The sequence below is a fragment of the Pediculus humanus genome, genomic scaffold, assembly GCF_000006295.1.
Source record: "Pediculus humanus corporis 1103172107613 genomic scaffold, whole genome shotgun sequence".
Lineage (NCBI taxonomy): Eukaryota > Metazoa > Arthropoda > Insecta > Psocodea > Pediculidae > Pediculus > Pediculus humanus.
The window spans coordinates 412,315-434,182 of record NW_002987227.1 but is presented as its reverse complement, the minus strand read 5'-3'; the positions used below and the strand labels follow the sequence as shown (position 1 = coordinate 434,182).

The following is a 21,868-nucleotide window of genomic DNA, read 5'->3' as shown; positions in this document are numbered from 1 at the left end:
TAAAAAACGTTCTCGATACGTACACTTCTGCCGTGTCGAAAGGTATTGTGAGTAAATATACAGATTTACCGCCATTCATCGTGAGAAATGAAACTGAACTTATTATTGAACTTCTTTTGGATGAATCCGATTTTGGAGTTAGTAAATCAACATCATACCTACTTGAGCATATTTTTTTTTAAATTTTAAAATTGAAATATAATTTTATTATATTTTTTTTTAAATATAGGTTTGTAAAGGTGATGATAATGAATATACCTCTGTTAAATTGGAATCAAATAGTGAAGTCGAACTTCAAACAAAATCTTCGAAAATATCCGAATTCAAAAAAATATGTCTTTTAGATGGAAAAAGTGGATTGCGGTTGCATGCTAAGGTTAGTTAATTATTTATTTATTTATTTTTTTTATTACTTTAAATTATTCAATTGTTTACAAGTGTGATATTAAATTTTTTTTTTTTTAGTTTCCTATCGTTGATTCAAAAACTTTCGAGATTCCTTTAAATATTGCTTCAAAAAGATATTACTCTATTCCAATTGAAAATGAGGAAAAAAAAAATGTTTTGAGTTTGGTTGCGGATCTCAAGATTCAAGATGTCACAGCAACTTTGACTCTACGAAGTAACGTTAAAATATTTAATTTTTTCAACGAGCCGATTCATATACATTCATTAACCGAAGACAAAAATGAAGCTGTTTACATTGGTGTAGTAGAAGGGAATTCTGAACTTAGCTTGCCTTTCCACGTTGTACAAAATAAGGATAAAAAACTGTTTTTTAGTGCCGATGGGTAAAAATTTCTTTTCTTTTTTTCTTTTTTTTTTTATTACCTTTTTGTTATACCTATAATTAAATTTATCCAACTTTAGGTATCGTTTATCGAGTCGTCCTTTCTCTTGGGAAAATATTGAAAAACAGACTCCCACGAGTGTGCTTCTTCAATGCAATGCAAAAACTCCAGAAAATAATGATCCATTTTTTATTAAAGTTAGTAAAAAAAAAATTTTACGTACCATAAAATTTTGCCCGTTGCTCTAATGGAGTCATTTATTTCTTTGTGCGTAGGCTGTCGGAGAGATGGAAGAAATTTATTTAGCAAATACAAATAGAAAAACCGATTCGAGCATTAATTATTCAATTTTTTTACAACCTACAATAAAAATTTTAAATTGTTTACCAGTGGATTTAGTTATTTGCTTTCAAGGAAGTGCTAAAGAGCATTATTTGCGACCAGGAAATATTTTACAAATAACTTGTGCAGAACCTGGAAATTCAGTCATAACTCTCAGGGTTTGTTTATATGTTTTTTTAAATTTTTTTTCATTTGTATTGATAAATATTAAAAACTATTTTTTTTTGTATTAAATGATGGTTAGAAACAAAAATGAAAGTTTTTGTTATTTTTTTTTTAGATTAACGATTATTTAGAAAAAGAATGGTCGACCAAGGAAGCGATCCTTGATAATCCGCCCGAGTTTTCTATATGGAAATTCGTTTCATACAATGGATTATCTCCGGAAAATATTAATTTAGGAGTTCATTGCACTTATAATCAAAACACTGCCATATATTCTGTTTATTCTCCTTATTTCATGGTCAATAAAACCGGACATTTACTATCTTATCGCGTAAAATGATTTTTTTTTTTTTTTTTAAACTATTACTAATTTTAACCAATTGTTTAATTTTTTAATGAGATAAAATTTTTTGCAGTTTGATGGTAGCCAAACAGTTTTTCATCATCCTGAAAATATGAAAATACCTGTTATGTTTTCTCCTACTTTCAAAAAGTTTTTTTCTAAAAAATCAGCGTTTGTTAAAATAAATCACAGTCATTGGTCAGAAAAGTTTCCCGTTGACGTTGCCGGAAGTGGAGGAACAATAAAATGTGTGGATACCCATTCGAATATGGTTTATCACGTTAGTTTTGTTATTTATTACTAATCGTAAATTGTAGTTATTTCTTTACAACTGTTACTAATTAAGAAAAATAACTTTTTCGAATATTTTTTATTTATTTATTTTTTTTTTCAGATATCAGTAAGCATATCACTGACGTCTAACAGCTTGACTAAAATCGTTACATTTACACCCTATTATGTTTTTATCAACGAAACTAAATATACATTAGAATATCGTGAAATAGAAAGTTCAGACAAGTCTTGGACGGAAATACCCGACAATTCGTGTTTTCCATTTTGGCCGAAAGCACGTGAACATTCAAAAATTATTCAAATAAGGCCTAAAGATTCTGACGCTGTTTCCCCACCTTTTGATTATTCAGGTGCGGATGTCTGCCTTTTAAAATTGAAGCACAAGGTATCTAAATTAATAGCTATTCACTAAAAGTGAACTAGAAGAATGAATATAATTTAAAAAAAAAATTTTTTTTTTACAGTTGGGTGGGATTTTTGCTAATATTGAAGCGACTCAATATGGTACCTATATAACGTTTACTTCGTATGAAGATGGCCATGCTCCAGTTCTAATAATTAACTATTCAAATACTCCAATAAATTTGATGGAGGTAAACACAGATTATCACATCACTTTGGAACCTAATCATAAAATATTCCACGCTTGGATATCTCCCACTGGAAAGAGAAAAATTTCCGTTACTAATCTAAAACAAAAAAACAATGAGATAGATCTTGGTCAGGTAATATTAGATATGGTTAAAAAAAAAAAAATAATAATAATAATAATAATAAATAAACTTTTATGAATTAATTAATTATTTTAGGACAATAGAGGGGAAATTGTAACAAAAGATGAACAAATCGTACATTATTTAACTTTTATGGATGGTATTCAAAGGATATTACTTTTTAATTGCGATGTCGGACTCTCAAGTAGTATATCAAATATTTTGAACACATCTACCGGATTAGAACTAATTTGCGAATTCCAAGGTATTGGCATTTCGGTTGTAAATAATATTAACCTCACAGAAATTCTTTATATTTCACTTTTAAGGTAAATTTTTTTAATTTTAAAAAAAATTAAAAATTTTTTAATTAAAATTATTATTATTATTATTATTTGTTTTATTTTATTTTTATTTAATTTTTTTTTTAATTTTCAAGTTCCGGCGTTATTTGGGAAGTTAAAAAAGTTAACAAAACTCGGTATAAGCCGATAAAAGAAGATGATTCGGAAAAAATAGAATTAGCTTTTGGAAAATATCATAGTGACGTTGAAATCAATACTAAAATGTCATCTGTTATGAAGGTCACTGATAAAATAAAGGTAAAAAAAAAAAAAAATGACAAACAAGCGAATCCTAAAGAAAAAAAAACTTTTTAATCGGGATTAAATTTAGGTGGATTTTGAAACGATGCAAATGCTCGAACCTCATAAAAGAGAATTGAGAAGAACGTTTAAACCTGGTCTTTGGATAGCATATCGTGTTATGGAAGATCAAATTATGATAAATTTAAAAATAAACAAAATTCAAATTGACAATCAACTACAAGATTTTATTTTCCCAGTCATTCTTAGCCCGGTACCACCTCCTAAAACCGTATCTACCTTGTATCAAGGTAAGCGAAAGTACAAGCGTGAGATATTAGAGCTCTTAATTAATGTAATTTTATAATAACCTAATAATTGTTATTGTTTTTTGTTTAATTAATTTTTTAAATTTCAGATATTAAGCCTTTTTTTGAATTATCTATAGTTAAAAAGGCGGCCGATAGTTCTGGAGTTGAACAGTATAAATATTTTGAAATTCTTGTTCAGGAATTCACTATTAAAATTGATATTGGATTCCTTCAACAATTTTGGTTATTTTTAGCTCCTGAAAAGATATCCGATGAAGAGCAAAAAATTCGTTTTTTGCGTGATTTGAATCAAATTGTAAAACCTTTAATTGACCACGTTGAAGTGATTTCATCAAGCGAGCAAAAAAATTATTATGAATTCCTTCATTTGTCACCTGTAAAGGTAAATAGTAAACTTGTACCTCCTTTTGTACATAAAAAAAAAAAAAAAAAACGCTTTAAATTCTACATATTATTAGGCATCATCATTTTAAACCGATTAAAAAAAATATCATTCAAAATTTTTTAGATTCATTTTAGTTTTTCTTTAGCGGGAACCATAGACTCAGGATCTTTACCTCCATTTTTTAATGTTATGTTTCAAAGTGTTGGCGTGACATTAACGGATGTCCATGATGTCATTTTCAGGTAGAGCCCACAATATTTGATGTATTTTTTATATTTATATTTTTTTTCTCAAATAAAAAGTCAATTACTACAGATTTTATACATTCAAAATTATTTTCATTATTTTTATCAGGTTATCATACTTTGAAAGGAAAAGTATAGTTTTTACCAAAAGTCAACTTTTAAAAGAAGTGATCAGTCATTATTATGGTCAAATGATTAGACAAGCTTATGTTTTACTACTAGGTTTGGATGTTATCGGAAACCCTTTCGGATTAATTGTTGGACTAAAAGAAGGAGTCGAAGCCTTTTTTTACGAGCCCTTTCAGGTAAATTATTAATTTTTATATAATGATTTTTTTAAAAAAAAAAAGTATTTTAAAAATTAAAATTTTTTTATTATAGGGCATGGTACACGGTCCCTCTGAATTTGCAACAGGAGTCGCTATCGGGTGTAAAAGTTTATTTGGTCACACAGTAGGTTCCACTGCTGGGACATTGCAAAAATTAACCGATACTTTAGGTAAAAAAAAATTTTTGAGAAAGTAATGTAACCAATAGATTTAGAGTGCAATTATAAACGGTTTTTTTTTCACTAAACATGATGCTGGAAAATTTTTTCAGGTAAAGGTTTAGCGGTTTTGTCTCTCGACAAAGAATATCAAATACGAAGAATGGCATTTCAAAGTCACCAAGAAAACATTCAAGCATCTATGGCTCGAGGAGGTCGAGATTTGGTTATGGGATTATATGAGGGAGTAACCGGAGTTGTTAAAAAACCCATCGAAGGAGCTAGACAAGAAGGTGTTGGAGGATTTATAAAAGGAATGGGAAAAGGAATGATGGGGTTATTTATGAGACCTGTTACGGGAGTGGTCGATTTTGCTAGTACATCCCTAAATGTCGTAAAAAGGTTTTTTTTTCGATTTAATTCACAAACTTTATTTTGTTTTTACTTATTCGTAATGTGCAAAATTTAAATTTTAGAGCAACCGGTCCAAATTTCGAAACTAAACAATTAAGACCTCCGAGATTTTTTCGAGACGATCAATTGGTCGAACCTTATAATTTAAATGAAGCCATTGGTAATACAATTTTATATTATCTTTGTGCGAAAAGACGTTGCAACAATGATAAATACGTTTTTCACGTAATGTTGAAACAAAACGAAGTTGCCGTATTTACCAACAAAAGAATGATTTTAGCCGAATTAAATGAATTTTTCGGAACGTGGAAGGTAAAAAGAAACTAATATCTTTTAAATATTAGTCTTGTTTCATTTCAATCATCGTGTTAAAATAATTAATTAAAAAACTAATTTTAATTTAAAGGAACACATGTCAATGTCTTGGAAGTCGATGCCAAACAGTCCGTATTGTCATTCCAAAGGCATAGGAATAACTATTGCTTCAAAGGGTGAAAATTCAAAACCGGAAGTGAAAATTTTATTGATACCTGACAAGGAAATGAAAATGGTACCGTATATTTATTTGTCGTTATGCATTTTTCCTTTTATATTATTAAATTTTTTTTTTTTTTGTTCGTAGGAAATTTGCAATAAAATGAAAGAGCTTTATAAATTGGAAAAAGAAGAAGAGCTTTGAAAAATTTATTTATTTTGTCAACGGATAAAGAGTTACCTTTACTTCCACGGATAAATAAATTAACAAAAAAAAAAAAAAAAAATTTTTATTGAGAAGGTATGTAAAACAAACATATTTGTTTACATCCGAATAAAATAAAAAATATTGAAGATTTAGTTAAAGAGAGTAAATCGCAGCATCATTATAATATTATATATTTCCATTTTTACCATTATTTATGATACATATTAATTTTTTTTTTTTATATTTGTTTTAATTTTCATTTATTTGAGTGAATAAATACTTATATATACATGTATATAAAAAATATTTATTTTTTTTTTTATTCCCCCCCTCCCCCCTCAACTTAAAAATCATAAGATTTTTTTAAAATGTTCTTTGAATTTATTAAACGTTGATGTGTAAATCTAAAAGAAAATAAAAATTTCAAAATGATTATCGATATTATTATTGTTTTAAAGGGAGAAAAAAAAAATAAAGAAAAATTTTTAATTACAAAATTTGAATCCTCGCACGGTGAACAAACATGTTTAAAATTTGATTTTATTTGGGAAATTTGTTTATCTGTAAGAAATGAAATTTTTTCTTGTGCTTCTTTTGCTAAATAAGCGGATCCTAATGCTGCAGCAGAATTACTCATTTCCTAAAATTATTCAAATTTGTTTTTCTCTATTAAAAAATAACATTTATATAAACCTGTACCGGTCCTGTTTTCATTCATAATCGAAATAGAAAAAAAATAGGTATTTTACCTGAATATAAACAGGCATTTGAAATATATCCGATGCAACTTGTAAAATATTGTTATTAGACGATGCACCTCCTGTCGCTATTATTCTGCTCTTTTTTGTTGGTTTAAAACCTAATTCTTCAACATAATATTTTCTTATGAAAAATTGACCTTCCAACAGTGCTCTAATCTTAAAAAAAAAAAATTTTTCAATATCTAATAGTAATCAAATTATAAATTAAAAATATTATACATATCGGTACATACTTCTATTTCGGGCGAATCAAATTGTTCGATTTTATTTCCGTTCGAATTCCATTTATAATCTCCTTTTTTTATAGGAAAAATGACTTCGGTATCATCCAAATACAATCCGATATTTCCAAAATTTCCCTTCGGTGTCGAATTTAACAACCTGTTGAATTCGTTCCAGGATTTTTTTGCATGGGTATCACGTATACGTTCGCGTGTTAATGAACCATTTTTAAAACACAAAAGGCTTATCCATTCGTTTGTCGAATTTGCTTTACACATAACGTGTCCATTTAAAAAAAAATTTGGTTCGGTTATGGAAATAATTAATGTGTCACTAGTACCTAAACTCATGACCATATCTTCTGATGTTAAACACATACCTGTGATGATAATACTTAAATAATTTAATTATAATAAATTATTATCCGTTACCGAAATAACAAATAACAATAAAAAATGTTAAGTAATAATATTACCGACAATTGTGGCAGGATTATCGCCAGTGAAGCTAACAATTTTACACTTTGAATCGAAACCAAAACGTTCGACAAAATATTTTGATATGTATCCCAAATTTGAATGTGGAGGAACAGGATCACCCAATTTTTCCGATAAATCTGGTGCTTTTACGGCCTTTGAAAAAAAAAAGAAAGACGTTTCACTTTTAATCATATGTTTAAAATTTAAATAAAATTACCTTCAAACAAATTTGACTCCATTTTTTAGTTTTAATATCCATCAAATTCATTCCAGATGCATCCGCATAATCAATATCGGCATATTTTCCCAAAAACAAAGAACAAACAAATGAACTAATTAATGAAATCCTTTCGGTTTTATTGTAAACATTAGGAGTTTGATCATATAATTTTGCTATTTGAGGACCCGTAAACCTTTCATAAGCTCTTGATCCGGTGATTTCCGCCATTTTCTATTATAACATATAGAATTTTATTATTTATTTTACGTTCAACACTTCAAACTTAAATGTTAAAATATCGGGCTAAACCCAAATTTAGAGATGATAATTAATTAAGTACTTACCTCTGGACCACCGAGTACTTGATTCATTCGTTGACAGTAGAAATTTGTACTTGAATCCATCCATGTTGGACTTTGATCTACGGCGAAAGAATCTTTTAACTGTTCGTAAAGAGAAAAAAACGAATTTAAATTTTCCAATATCATTTTAGAATTTTTTTTCCAATAAACAGATCCGTGTTGCTGTAAAATAAAACATTAATTAAAAAATTTATTTATTAACGATAAATAAAATAAAATATGGTGTATATATATATATTCATGCCTGTGCAGCACCTGAAAGTGCTTTAATTTTCGATAAATCGATACCATCTCGTTTCATTTCTTCTAATAGAAGATCCAATGCTTTGATCCATAATCCAACGGGTGATGTAACACTTCCATTTTCTCCTTTTATGACTCCTCCTTTGGTCCTGAAAAAAAAAAATAACATAATTAAAACAAAATATCGATAATTAATAGTTAATAGAAAAATAATAATAATAATAATTTACCCAAATTCTGGTAATTGTGTATCGAAATCGATGCTTGATTCGTGTAATATGGTATAATTTTCATTTATAATAACAGCTTTGAGCTAAAAAAAAAAAAAAAAAAAAATTTTTTAATGTTATATAAAACGTTCAGGAGGTCAAAGAAAAACTAAAACTTACCTTTTGAGTGCTTAAATCTAATCCCATATAATTACACATGTTTTGTCAAATTTTTAAATTATATTTATTATTATTAAATATTGTTTATATAACAAATTATTTAAAAATTAAATTTTCTCTTTATAATAATAAGTTCGTGACATTCCGTCGAATAAATAATAATATTACAATCGTTAATTAAAACTTTTAGGCCATTTTTCTTATCAATCAATTCATTTAAGAATTTTTTTTATAACCATTTGATAAACGTATTTTTAAAAACACACACATAGAAAAAATAAAAAATAAAATTAAAAGACTCTTAATACAAAGCCGTACAAGAAAACAAACGTTAAAAACATAAAAAATTATTTTTTAAATCATGTTTCGACAAGAAGAATACATTTTCAATTATAATTTGAAAGCAAAAAGTCATTTTTTAAAAATTTATCAAATTTGGGAGGGTATTTAAATTTTTAAATGGACGAAAAGTATTCTTAGGCAGCAAAAATAAATAACATGATCAAATAATATATTAACAATTAAAGGCATTAATAATCAGTTTCTGAACAATCCATTTATGTAATTTATTTATCTGAACATTGGATTATCATTGCAACAACACGTTGATCGTGTTTAAAAATTTTTAATAAATTACATAAATCGTTTTTAAAACCAAAAAAAAAAAATATTTATTGAAGGTTTATATAAAGGAAAATAAATAAATACATAGATTATTAACAATATATTATTATTATTATTGATTTGAGTCACCTGACAAAAAAAAAAAAGTAATATTTTTAATGATTCTTCATATTTTCGTTTGTCACTTGGTTTTTGTTTTGAAGGATAGATAATTTGTTTTTTTTTAATGTTTATTCTGCAGGTTGATTACACAAATTCTTTAAAAACGCTAAAAAGAAAACAAAAAACAAAAAAAATTAATAAATTTCTTAAATTAAAAAAAAAAACAACAGAATAATAATAACAATAAATCAAAAGGAAATTTTAACGACGATACGATAAAGAAATAAAAAGTTTGACTCACTAACATTTATTAAAAAAAAAATTTACAAACCTATTGAAACCTAAATTTAATTAAGAAAATTATTGTTAAACATTCAGAAAAAAACAGTTAATGATAATAATAATAATAATAAGGTACTAAGGAGTGAGGTTTTAAATACTACGAAAAAACTTGGTGTCATTGTTTTTATACTTGATTTGCAACCAATTTTTTGAGGAATGCTAAAATTTAAATTATTTAAAAACAATTTAAATAATTAATTATTAGTTTTCTAAATTTACATATTTAGCTTATGCGAAATACTAATAAAAAATAAATAAAAACTAAATACTTCAACTAACTAAGGGTTAAAACTAATTTAATTTTTATTTAACTACAACCAAATTTCATTTTGGTTTTTTTTTTTCTTTCTAATATTTAATTGTTAAATGTACTACTCAATGTAAAATAAATTAATAATAATAATAAAATTTTTGTTTTTTTGTTCGTCTCAGTTTTGGTTTTGGTTGGCATTTAGTCCCTTTTTTTTCAAAATTCAAAAAAAAAAAAAAATTAATACAAATGCCAACTTTTATTAAAATCTACTTGAAGATAATTTAAATAAATAAATAAATAATAATAATAATTAATATTACCTGCATAATCGATGAAACCTTCGTCGTCTTCTGCTGGGCAGCAATCTTTCATAATTTCATCGCATTCAGCATCGGTTAATCTTTCACCTATTTACAAAAAAAATTATTGTTATTTTCTTTTTTTGTGGAAAGACAGGGAAAATGATGGAAAATGATGGAAAATGGTGTGGATTACCAAGAGCCAAAAGAGTGTGAGATAATTCGGCACCGAGCATCAAACCATTTTCGGCTTTATCGTACAATTTTAAACATTCCAAAAAATCTTCATAGCCTCCGTGATCTTTATCTTTTTTACATTGGCTAAAAATTGGTAGAAATTCATCGACTTTTAATGTTTTTTCTCCTTTTTTCTTAGTTCCTCCCAATTTTTCTATGGTTGCATTTGTCGGATTTAAATTGAGTCCTCTTAATACGTCACCGAGGTAAAAAGCATCAACGGTACCAGAACCGTCCAAATCGTAAATGGAAAATGCAAAATTTGCTCCTGTTAAAAAAACAACCAAAAAAAAAAAATTATTTATTTATTTATTTATTTTTGTTCAGACAACTAATAATAGTTGCAAGACTTATAAGGTCAGTCAGTTAGTAATCTCAATTTCATTATTATGACGTCACACAATTTATTTATAACTCTTATTGTATTTATTAATATATTTTATTATTATTTTATTTTTTTTTATTTTTTACTTTGTTTTATAATTAATTAATAAAAAAATAAAAGAACACACGAAGATTAAAATTTATTATTTAAATAAATAAATAAATAATTTTACTCACTTTCCAAATCCCGAGAACTCAGGTCAGCCTATCGAAAAAATAAAATACATTTTAATAATAATAATCTATCATTATTTTTATTATTTATATTAAATATTGAACGTGTAATAATTAAGTGTGTGGTAAAAAAAATTTACAAAAGAAATTTTAAAGTTTTTTTCTACGACATGAAAAATACGTAATTACACTAAAGTAAAAAAAAAATGGGTAAAAAAATAAAAACGACAGCATTAAATCACTTTTGCTTTGTTTTTTTTATTTAAAAAAAAAATTTAAATAAAAAAGAGAAAAAATAATAATAATAATAAAAAAGCTTACCATTATGTTGTTGTTTTAATAAATTATTTATATTTGTTTCTTGTATTAGCAAAAGACTGCAAGTGACTAAACTTAAATTCAAATAAAAATTTGGGAAATTTGCCCGCATATCCGAAAATAACTTCAACAACGCGTTTTTAACGAATTAACTCGAATCCATCCGAAATCATTTTTTTTTTTTTTTTTTTTAAACAAAAAGGAAATTTGAACGCATTCCCTAAAAAATATATTTTTATTATTCTCACCGAGAATATTATATGCCATCACACACGCACACACGCACATTCACACGCATAGAGTTTGGAAAAAAACTTTTTTATTTCTCCAAAGAAAAAAAAAATGATTTATTGGAAAAATTATATTAAATTCATCAATTCAAATTTTTTTTATTTTATTCTTTAAAAAAAAAAAAAAAATGGCAATGTAAAATGTAGGACAGTCTGCTATTTTTGATTCATTTTTATATAAGTCGGTCATACACAAGAGCTTTTATTATTATTATTATTGTGAATATAAAAAAAAAAATTCGGCCTTACACGCAAATTTTTATTCTTATTAAAATTCGTGTCAATGATGATTTTTTTTTCGCATCACAATAAAATTCACTACAACGACGATTTCATCATAACGAAGAAAATCATTATCATTATCATCATCATTATTATTATTATAATAAATAAACGTTTAAAATCGACAACTCGATTGTATGGCAATAAGAGTCTATAAGATTGAACCCAACAGAAAAAATATTCGCTTTTCGTAACTAAAAATGAAAAAAAAATTATTATTATTATTATTATTATTATTATTATTATTTAATAACTATTAATAATGGAGAATGAATTACAACAATAATAAAAATTTTTTTTACAACATTGTAATTGAATTTAAATTAAACAACAAAAACAACAACAACAATAAAAAGAACCACGTGAATTTTATATGATAACAAAAAATAATTGATAAGTAACGTGATAAGGAAAAAAACGGTTTATGGATATATTATTATTATTATTATTAAACCCTTTTTGAAAATGGGGATGATGATGATGGCACATTTTGACGAATGCCCGGACTCCAAATACATAATGATATAATAATAAAAAGGACGCCCATGTGAAAAATTGAAAATTTTCTTTTCATTGTTTCTTTTTATTAGATATATTTTTCACTTTTCCAAACGTCGAACGCCAAAAATTTTTTATTTTCGACGTAAATTTTTTATTTTTATTTTTTTCCGCACTTCCGGTTGTATCCGTTTGTATTTGATTTTCTTCCATTATCGATTCTATTAAATTATTATCCCGGATATTTTCCGAATCGTCAATCGGTACTACTTTTTTTTTTACTTTATCTTCGTAAACATTTATACCTGCGAGAAAAACAAATATTAATAATAATAATAATGATGATAATGATAAATTGATTATAAATTAATCTCACCTTGAGTATTTTCAAATTTACACGAGGGACCGAGATTATTTATTTCCGATTCTGATATTCCTTGAACGGTTTCCATTAAAATAAAATCCGAACGTTCTTCTGTATTATCTACACGTTCGCGTAAAAAAAAAAAAATAATAATAATAATAATAACTTTTACCTTTACTATATAATAAAATGAGTAAAAAAGAATTTATTTATAAATTATCCCCCTGGAGTTTTTGCTCTCCCCCAAAACAGAAAAAAAAAAAAAAAGGTTCTGATCAGGAAAATGATTTTTATAGTTTTATAAAAATTTCAAAATGAAAAAGAAAGAAAATAATAATAATAATAAATTACCTTGTTCGGCAAAATAATTATTTTCTGAACTGTATTTGTAATTAAGGGAAATGTGTAAATTTTCCAATTTCGTTTCCGTTTGTTCATCCGTTTGTACATACGACGATTGTACAAAATTATTTTCTAATTTTTTTTCATCAGTTTCCCTATTACCAACTGATAAATTTTTCTCAATTGATTTATCATCATTATCATTATCATTATCATCATTTATTATTTCATCGATTTTTTTTTTATTTATTTCGTTCGCTGGATTTTCAGATTTTGATTTTTTTATTATTGATGAAGAATCATTTGAAGTGGAAGAAGAAACAACGAGTGACGCCGTTTTTCCGGCAGCTTTTCCAAACGTGTTCTGTATAACATTTTTAGCTCTTATAAAACTTTCCTTTTTCAATATGGAAATTTTTTTCCCAGTTTTTCTAACATCAGGTTCGGAAGGTGAAAAATTTTTTTTTTCCCTTAAATTTCCACCGGTCATAGTCATCGATCCGAAACGATTTAATGTTAAAGTTTGAAAAACTTGTTGTTGAGTATTTTTCAGGTATGAGCGGCTCCTTTTTAAAAAATTACTTGCCGATGATTGATAATCGTTTATTATTGATTTTATGCTGCTCTGGGAAGTCATCGGTTCGGTTATGTCTACAGGCAAAGATTTTTTAAAAATAGATCATCGTCATCGTAAAAAAATTTCAATTTTTTTTTTAAATAGAATGCGTAAAGTTTCTTGCGCTTCGTATCGACATGTTGGTTTCATTATTTTAACGAAAATTTTTTTTTTTTTTTTATTTAACGCGGTTTCTTCCGATATTCTTCCCTTATTTATTTATTTAATTTAAAATTTAAAAAAAAAAAAATCACATGCATACAGGCATACACTCACACACACACGTATATATTTAATATTCCTGATCAGAATATAAAAATTAATAATAATAATAATTAATAAAATAACTTACCGTTATTGTTTGTAAAATTTTGTTCTTCAGGTATGGGATCATTGGAAGAAGAATAATTATCTTTAAATATTAAATGATGATCGCATTCAATAACTCTTTTATTAATATCCATCGCATTGTTATCCTCAGGTTCGTATGAGAGTAAAGAAGGTATATTAACATCTGAAAAAAAATTTTTCAAATTTCAAACAAAGGGATTTAAAAAAAAACCGTTATTTTTTCATTTCCGGTAAATTAATTACCTGAAATCTTACATTTCTCGTACGACATTGATTCATCGGATTCGACATTTTTTAAATCTAAACGTGAATGAGAAACATCTTGATCTCTATCAAATATTTCTTCGGATTTTGGTTGATATGACATGACTTCGCTTATTTTTTGTAATTTATTTAAACTTGTTATGTCTCTATTAATAAGGGATTTACATTCGCAACATTTTTCTTTTCCTGTTGTTGTTGTCGTCGTCGTCGACGTCGTCGTTGCCATCGTCATCGTCATCGTATTATTTGCAAATGACGAATTTGATTTCTTTCTTATTTTATGTAAATTTTTTTCAACGTTTTTAAAAGATGCGATTCTAGTCATTTTACCAAAATCAATATCCGGACATGTTAAATCTTTTGGATCTCTATCGTAATTTTTTATTGGTCCGATCGTTGTCATTCCAGAAAATGTACTTCTTTTAATTCCCGTATCCTCGTCCTCCCTGGAATTATAACAAAAAAAAAAAATTTTTTTAATATCTACATTTAATAACATTTATAACAAAAAAAAAAAAAAAAACAAAACATATCTCACATTGTGTTATCATTACGAAAGGATGTTTCGGCCATGTTATCACTCATATCAGCAAATTCACCGGAATTTAAATATTTCATTTCATTCGATGATATTAAACATTCTGATGAATATTTTTTTACATATTGATTTTCGTTGTATAGTGATATTGATACTTTACTCGATGATTCATGATTTCTTTCTTCTCCTTCTTCATCTTCTTCACCATCATCATCATCATCATCATCTTCGTTACTGTTATCTGATGGATCTACTATTTGAATAACATTTTCCACCAAATCGATAAAAGCATCTTCGGAATTTGATTGAATTGTATTATTATTTTCTTTTGTGCAAATCGGCTAAAATTATAAATTATTATTATTATTATTATTATTTTTATTAATTTATTTTTTTAATTATTTTTACTCACGGCAACATCGGATTTATTCGAAGGTGTATCGGATTGTTGTCTTCTGATCAAAGTCGAAGATTTTTTTTCATTTAACACGTCATCGGTCGTCCAACCCGTATCCGATGAAATTTCAATATTATTTCCTGTTAAAAAAAAATCACGTGATTTAGAGTTTTCCGAATATTAAAAAAAAAAAAAAAGGAAATTAAAAAAATTTGTTTACCTTTGTTTTTAAAATGTTTTTCCGCGCCATCATCAACATCATCCTCTTCTTGTTCTTCTTTTTTGTTCGACGACGGTACGTTTTCTCTACTGCTATTATTATTATTATTATTATTATTATTAATTTTTTCTAAACTCTGATTAGATTCTGTGTTGATTGATAATATAACATTATCATTATTATTATCTTTTATTTCAGATATTTCACATTTACTGGATAACAAAGAGTTTTGAAAGGGTACAATAAAAGTTTTCTCTGACAAATTTTTTTCTTCATACGGTTTAGTATCAGGTACGTAATTAGATTCAATATTATCATTATCTCGTGTGGAAAATTCACTGTTGGTGTTTTTTTTTTCATTCAAATCTGATTTCGAAATAAAACAATGACAACTGTCTGAAACTTCATCCTTTGTCTGATTTAAATTTTTTGTCGATTCTTCAAATGATTTATTATTAATATATTTTTCGTTTTCTGTATCTAATTAAACACAAAAAAAATAAATAAGTGATTGTATAAAACCAAATCAATAAATAAATAATATGATAATAATAATAATAATACCATCGGTATCGGTACTACTGATAACAAAATCATGATGGGATCCTTCGATTAAACAAGAGTTTAAATTAGGAAATAAAATTTTCGAGTCGTCGGATAAATTATAATTATTATTATTATTTTTTTGTTCGTTTAAATTTTCCGTTTCATTTAACGAATATGGGCTCGTGTCGGTTTCCATTGAATTTTCCGTTAAAAATTTAATTTCATTTGTATTTAAATTCCTTTGTTCGTTTCCTTCCGGTTCGGATATCTGATGATTTTTCGGTACAAATTCCGTTATAGAATCAACATTCAATTCATCCATTTTTAAATTTTCTTTACTTTTAATCAAATTTGTTTTTGATTCGTTGACAAAATTTTTTTGATTTTCCACGTTCACTGATTTAGATTCTAAATCAGCATCACCTTTTCCATCAGAGTGATAAGGGAATTCGTCATAAACTAAATATGTTTGATTAAAATGTATTTCTTCTAATTCACTCCTGATCTGAAAATATTATGTATATATATCCTTTAGTAAATAATATTTCGAACCTTTCAAATAATAATGATAATAATTTCAATAGTACTTCGTTTGCATTTTTTTCACAAATTGTAGACATTTGCGCTCTTTTAAAACCTGTATGAATATCAGAATACATTTCACTAACAGAAAAATTATTTCTTTTTTGAAAAACGTCATTGGGCTGGGTTGAAACGTTCCATCCCACAACAACTGAACTGTTATTATTATCCCAAATCTGGAAAAAAAAAAGAAGAAAAGTTAAATAAAATCATTTTAAATAAATAAATAAATAGAATAAATAAATAAGTTCTTACCTGTTTTGAACCGTTAGTAGAATCATCTGGTGAATTACTATTATCAACGTTTTCAATATTGCATATATTTTCACTGGAATTTTCCGCATCGTTTTTATCATCGACATCAAAATTATAATTATTATTATTATTATTAGTATTATTACTGATAATGGGTACGTAAATTTTATTTATTTTTCCTTCGTTTAAATATTCTATTTCAATTTTTTCATCTTTAATAACATCTTTTTTATTTAAATATTCTAACCTTTGAATTTGTATATTATAATCATCTTTGACTTCTGTCGCATCCGCCATATTGTTTTTATCTATTCTTATTTGACCGTTTTCAATAAGCAATTCGCTATTGGCTAATATTTCTTCTGTTATTATTTTACAATCGTTTATATTTTTAATACCTTCGTTATATGATAAATTATTATCATCGAAAACGTAATTCATTAAATTTTCTTTTTGTGACGTAGAACTCGTGGATTCTTCTTCTTCTTCTTCCTCTTTTTCTAACGGATTTTTATAATTACCGGAAGTTGTTTTTTCTCTTACATTTAATTCCATTAAATCATTTGAATATAAACATTTTTTATCAGTTTTGTGAAATTTTTGTGTGAAATCTTCAACATCGTTGCACTTCCGTTTGTAATCTTTATTTATATAAAAGAATTTTTTATATAAAATAATTAATTACGGTAATAAAATAACAACAGAAAATTATTATTATTATTACTTACCTATATCTAAGAATAAAGCTACGGATAAAGTTATTATATCATCCAAAATAACTTTAACTATTTCTTTGGAAGACATTTTCTTTTTCTCTCTCTCTCTCTCTCTCTCTTTTATTCTTCCATGTATCTAAATAAAAAAGAAAAATAATAATAATTATTATCTATTACATTTTGTGTGTTTTTGTGAACGAAATAATACCATTGATACAAATAATAATAATAATAATAAAACATAATACGTTTACCTTTTTATAAATATCCGAAAAACGGTTTTTTTAATAAAAAAAATTAATAAATTATTTTACTTTAACTTTTTCCCTTTTTTTTATAACAAATAAATAAATTCAATTGTCTTTTATTAAACAATCATTTTTAAAAAAAAAAACAAAACAAAAACAAAAACAAAACATAATTTTCCACAGCCTTTTTTTAATTTTATCAAAAAAAAATAAAAAATAAATACAATTTAAAGTTTTATTAAAAATTATTAACATAAAAATTATTAACATAACATTAAAATAATTTATTGTTTACATTGAAAAAATTAATCACGAGATTTATTATTATTATTATTATTATTATTATTATTATTAGGTAAACAAAATAAATAAAAAAATATAAACATTATTATTATTGTAAAATAATATTTATTTATTTAAACAATTTTTTTTATTATTAATAAAATTAATAAATTACTATGTATTTATTAAAATTGATTTGTATAAAAAGGGTGGCGATGTCGGGGGGAGGGGGGGGGGAAACGGTCATTTTAAAATTAAAATAATTTAATATTATTATTGCATAAATGGAAATAAAAATTTTTTATTTTTTATCATTAAAAAATTTTTATTTAAAAATATCAAAAAACCGTTATTATTTAATAGAACTCGATGAATAATAATAATAATAATAATAATAATAATAATATTTTACTTGCCAAATGAAAAAAATTCTCAACTTAAGCCAACCTTTGAAAAAATTTTCTATTTATAAACTGTAATGTGCCGGATTTTTGTTATTAAATAAATTTTTTTTTTTTTTTTAATTTAATTTTTTTTTTTTTAAATAATAATAATAATATATTTTAGATATCGGGAGCCTTGAAAAAAAAAAAAAATTTTGTTTTTTATGTTTTTGTTTTTGTTTTTTTTTTTGTTTGTTAAATGCCTGCATGCTGAAACCGCATTAGTTTCGGTCATGGAGATGGTGGTCGTATATTAAAGATATGATTCACGAGTTTATTGATAATAACAAAAAGAAAATAATCAAAAGTAAAAAGTTATTATTTAACGATTATTCATCAGTTAAAAATTCTTCCGACGGTACCAATTTTCAAGCCAATCACAGCGAATGTGATAGCAAAGATATTGATAATGAATCAAGTACATTTTTTCCTCCTTGGCTGAAAAATAGCCTCGGTCTCAGTCAAAGGCAAAATCAAAGTGAGTTTAATTAAATATTATTTACTTTTATTATTCGAATGATTTATCATTATTATTATTATTTTTGAATTTTCAGATTTGGACTGGAGCGTATGTTTGCCCAATCTCACTACCCTAGGTCTCTCACATAATTTTTTTTTATCACGCGAAATTGTTACTTTACACATATATACGTGTGAATTTATACGTCGCGATAAGAGATAAGATACTAATTAATAATTTAAACGTTAGAATATTTATTCATAAAAATACATATAATTATGTTATTTAGGTCATGTATCATCGGATCAAAAATCTTCGAAATTAGTATCAAAATACAAAAAATCCGTGGAAGATTTAAAATTAAAAACAGAAACGGATCGAACTGATGATATACCATGTGTATTAAACAGTCAACCTGGGGGGGTAGATCAAACGGATACCAACACACAATGCAGCACAGGTAAAAAGAAAAACCCCTCATTTTCCTTTAACATTTTCCGCGTTGCGTGACGTTCACTTTTTATTTATTTCAGATGGACCTTTGACTCAAGATACGAAACCTCTAACCGTATTTTGGGTCAATCCTCGAAAATCATCAGAATCAACAGTTAGTAATTTAGAAATTAAAATCGCAACGAAAAATAACTTTGATGTATCTCACGCACCTGTAAATTGTGGGGTTAATCGCGTTGAAAAAAATCGGGAAGATGGAAAAAAAAGACTGCAAATTCAAACGTTAAAACAAAAAAATAAAAATAAAAAACGAAACGCGATGGAATCGTTTTATTCTAGTAATCAACACGATCCCAGCAAAAATATGGATCAATTTCTAGAAGCAAAAGCACGAGATATAATAAATAATTATACGAAAAAAGAGGTTCACACGGTGTCTTCAGACATGAAACAACTCGAAGCTAAACTCATTATATTGGCATCCAAATGTCGAGGTTCGGATACGGGTAAATTATCAGCACAAGAATTCAGATTACTTCAAAAAGTCAAACAACAAATGGGTAACGAAGAAGAATATGAAAAATTAATGAAACATATAAAAGAAACAAATTTTAAAGAATGGTTAAAAATATCAAATCCAAACAAGGAAAAAGAACACGATGAAGATGAAGCAGGAGAAGAAAGAGAAGGTGAAGAAGTAAAAGAAGAAGAAGGTAAACCGAGAAACGGATCAAATTTCATAAATGATAAATTTAAAATAATTTCCGATAAAGATTCATTAAAAAGTACGGATGTAAGTGAAAACGATGTTAAGAAGCAAATAAATTCTTCATCGAATAATAAAAATAATAATAATAATAATGGCGAAAGAAAAAAAGGTTTGCAAGAATTAAAAAATTATTTCGATAAAAAAAAAATAAAATTGAGTGGACGACATTTTCTCGATGATGGCGATGGTAAAATTTTTAAACTTGACGAGTCCGAATACGATAATAAAAAAATATTATCAAAAGATAAAATAATCGAACAAGATTCAGCATCCATTTTTTCAACGGCAAAAGATCAAAGAAAATTTAAATTTATACCCTGTAACGAAGAAGTCGTTGAAAAAGCTGTGAGCGAAACTTTACAAAAATTCATGAGCCTTTATCACTTTCATATTTCTCCAAACATGATAAGCAGCGTGAGAAAAAATATTTTACAAGCCATGCAAGTAAATAATTTAAATAAAAAAATGAAAAAAAAAAATCAAAAACGTGATAACAACAACATGGAAGAAGACTGTGATAAAAAACCGGATAAACCGAAAAAACCCGAGTGCGATCTAACCTCCTCTTGCAATTCCAATAATAATAATAATAATTCAATTAAAGTACAAGATGAATTCGTTTTAAATACAGTCGTACACGAAGATAATAAATTATTTTCAACGGAAACGAGTAAAAAAAACGATTGTAAAAATATCGAAATGGATAAATATAAAAAAGAAATCGAAACTCGTTTACGTTCGATTTATTGTCACGCCGAAGAAACCGGATTTAAAATAAAAAGTTTAATTTTTGAAAAAAATGATAATAATTCATCTTCATCATCACCTGATAAAATGCATTTCGCTTATAATTATTCTAAAAAATCATTGGAAGTTTTTAATTGCGATCGTTATAAATTTGAAACGGTTGAAAAAATCAAAAGGAAAAGACGAAGCAATAGAAACAGGAACAGAAGCAGTAGCAGGAGCAGTAGCAGCAGTAGTGGCAGTAAAAACACGACAATCACCACCCCCACGACCACAGTCACAAAAGATATTCATACTCAAACATCATCATCAAACGTTTTACAAGATATTAAAAGTAAAAAAAGTCAAAACATTCAAACAATAGATCCATGTTATAAAACGTGTCACGTTCAAACGATAAATTCCGATAATGAAATAAAAGGTATAACGGAATTGGGTGAATTTAATTTATTACCCGGATTATATAGAATGGTTAAATCAAGAAAAGGTGATAAATTTTATTTATATCCGGAAAATAAAAATAAAAAAATAATAAATAAAACAAATGAATCATCTTTTAATTTTTTAAATAACATATCAGATGATTCTCCGATGATTTTCGATAAATCCCTCGCACCGAGTATATTAATCGATTCACCTGATATTAGGAAATCAGGTGATGATAAAATGATAAAAAAATTTAAATATAAAATTGAAAAACGTAATAAAAAATTATTAATAAGAAAAAAAAATAACAAAAACAAATTGAAAAAAAGTAATAATAATAATAATGATTGTTGTTTGAGATCCTCCCACTCCTCGTCTTTGTGGTGGTGGTGTTGGTGTTGGTGGTGGTGGTGGTGGTGGTGTAGGGGTGAAAAAATAACACCTCATGGATTTGATTTATTAAAATTAAATTTTGAAAAATTACTAAATGATAAATTCAATGAAATTCGTTTACGAGAAAATGAAAAATTTTTTTATTATTTAATTGAATTTTTTAATTTAATAAAAAAATTTAATACGAGAAAAAAAAAAAA

At 26.0% G+C, this 21,868-nt stretch overlaps 5 protein-coding genes across 5 annotated transcripts in view; 2 read left to right on the top strand and 3 right to left on the bottom strand.

Annotated features, from left to right (window-relative positions):
* Positions 1-5,422, top strand: part of Phum_PHUM245030 (vacuolar protein sorting 13A, putative) — a gene marked incomplete at both ends in the record, with an annotated part of 15,055 nt that extends 9,633 nt beyond the window's left edge. Inside the window, 18 exons of the mRNA XM_002426221.1 lie at positions 53-141; positions 240-376; positions 466-791; positions 871-988; positions 1,067-1,291; positions 1,414-1,629; positions 1,715-1,921; positions 2,036-2,320; positions 2,400-2,660; positions 2,745-2,977; positions 3,088-3,250; positions 3,324-3,543; positions 3,651-3,946; positions 4,073-4,191; positions 4,304-4,499; positions 4,576-4,693; positions 4,795-5,083; positions 5,158-5,422. Coding sequence (XP_002426266.1) covers positions 53-141; positions 240-376; positions 466-791; positions 871-988; positions 1,067-1,291; positions 1,414-1,629; positions 1,715-1,921; positions 2,036-2,320; positions 2,400-2,660; positions 2,745-2,977; positions 3,088-3,250; positions 3,324-3,543; positions 3,651-3,946; positions 4,073-4,191; positions 4,304-4,499; positions 4,576-4,693; positions 4,795-5,083; positions 5,158-5,422 — 3,763 coding nt within the window. The remainder of the gene's footprint in view (positions 1-52; positions 142-239; positions 377-465; positions 792-870; positions 989-1,066; positions 1,292-1,413; positions 1,630-1,714; positions 1,922-2,035; positions 2,321-2,399; positions 2,661-2,744; positions 2,978-3,087; positions 3,251-3,323; positions 3,544-3,650; positions 3,947-4,072; positions 4,192-4,303; positions 4,500-4,575; positions 4,694-4,794; positions 5,084-5,157) is intronic.
* A 705-nt stretch (positions 5,423-6,127) lies between these two features.
* On the bottom strand, positions 6,128-8,480 carry Phum_PHUM245020 (uncharacterized protein; the record flags this gene model as incomplete). The annotated part of the gene is made up of 10 exons (XM_002426220.1): positions 6,128-6,181; positions 6,301-6,417; positions 6,527-6,694; positions 6,772-7,139; positions 7,236-7,382; positions 7,465-7,690; positions 7,804-7,895; positions 8,077-8,213; positions 8,295-8,377; positions 8,454-8,480. The coding sequence occupies 10 exons, from the start codon at positions 8,478-8,480 to the stop codon at positions 6,128-6,130; spliced, it is 1,419 nt and encodes a 472-aa protein (XP_002426265.1).
* Positions 8,481-9,645: 1,165 nt separating this feature from the next.
* Positions 9,646-11,298, bottom strand: Phum_PHUM245010 (myosin light chain alkali, putative; the record flags this gene model as incomplete). The annotated part of the gene is made up of 4 exons (XM_002426219.1): positions 9,646-9,680; positions 10,095-10,181; positions 10,270-10,578; positions 11,190-11,298. The coding sequence occupies 4 exons, from the start codon at positions 11,296-11,298 to the stop codon at positions 9,646-9,648; spliced, it is 540 nt and encodes a 179-aa protein (XP_002426264.1).
* A 1,030-nt stretch (positions 11,299-12,328) lies between these two features.
* On the bottom strand, positions 12,329-17,535 carry Phum_PHUM245000 (Clumping factor A precursor, putative; the record flags this gene model as incomplete). The annotated part of the gene is made up of 13 exons (XM_002426218.1): positions 12,329-12,561; positions 12,633-12,740; positions 13,002-13,140; positions 13,288-13,613; positions 13,931-14,092; positions 14,173-14,639; positions 14,732-15,072; positions 15,144-15,268; positions 15,349-15,828; positions 15,967-16,399; positions 16,482-16,652; positions 16,732-17,342; positions 17,460-17,535. 13 exons carry the CDS (start codon positions 17,533-17,535, stop codon positions 12,329-12,331), a joined length of 3,672 nt encoding a protein of 1,223 aa, XP_002426263.1.
* Positions 17,536-18,681: 1,146 nt separating this feature from the next.
* Positions 18,682-21,868, top strand: part of Phum_PHUM244890 (golgin IMH1, putative) — a gene marked incomplete at both ends in the record, with an annotated part of 4,368 nt that continues 1,181 nt past the window's right edge. The window contains 4 exons of the mRNA XM_002426217.1: positions 18,682-18,838; positions 19,170-19,340; positions 19,414-21,336; positions 21,430-21,504. Coding sequence (XP_002426262.1) covers positions 18,682-18,838; positions 19,170-19,340; positions 19,414-21,336; positions 21,430-21,504 — 2,326 coding nt within the window. The remainder of the gene's footprint in view (positions 18,839-19,169; positions 19,341-19,413; positions 21,337-21,429; positions 21,505-21,868) is intronic.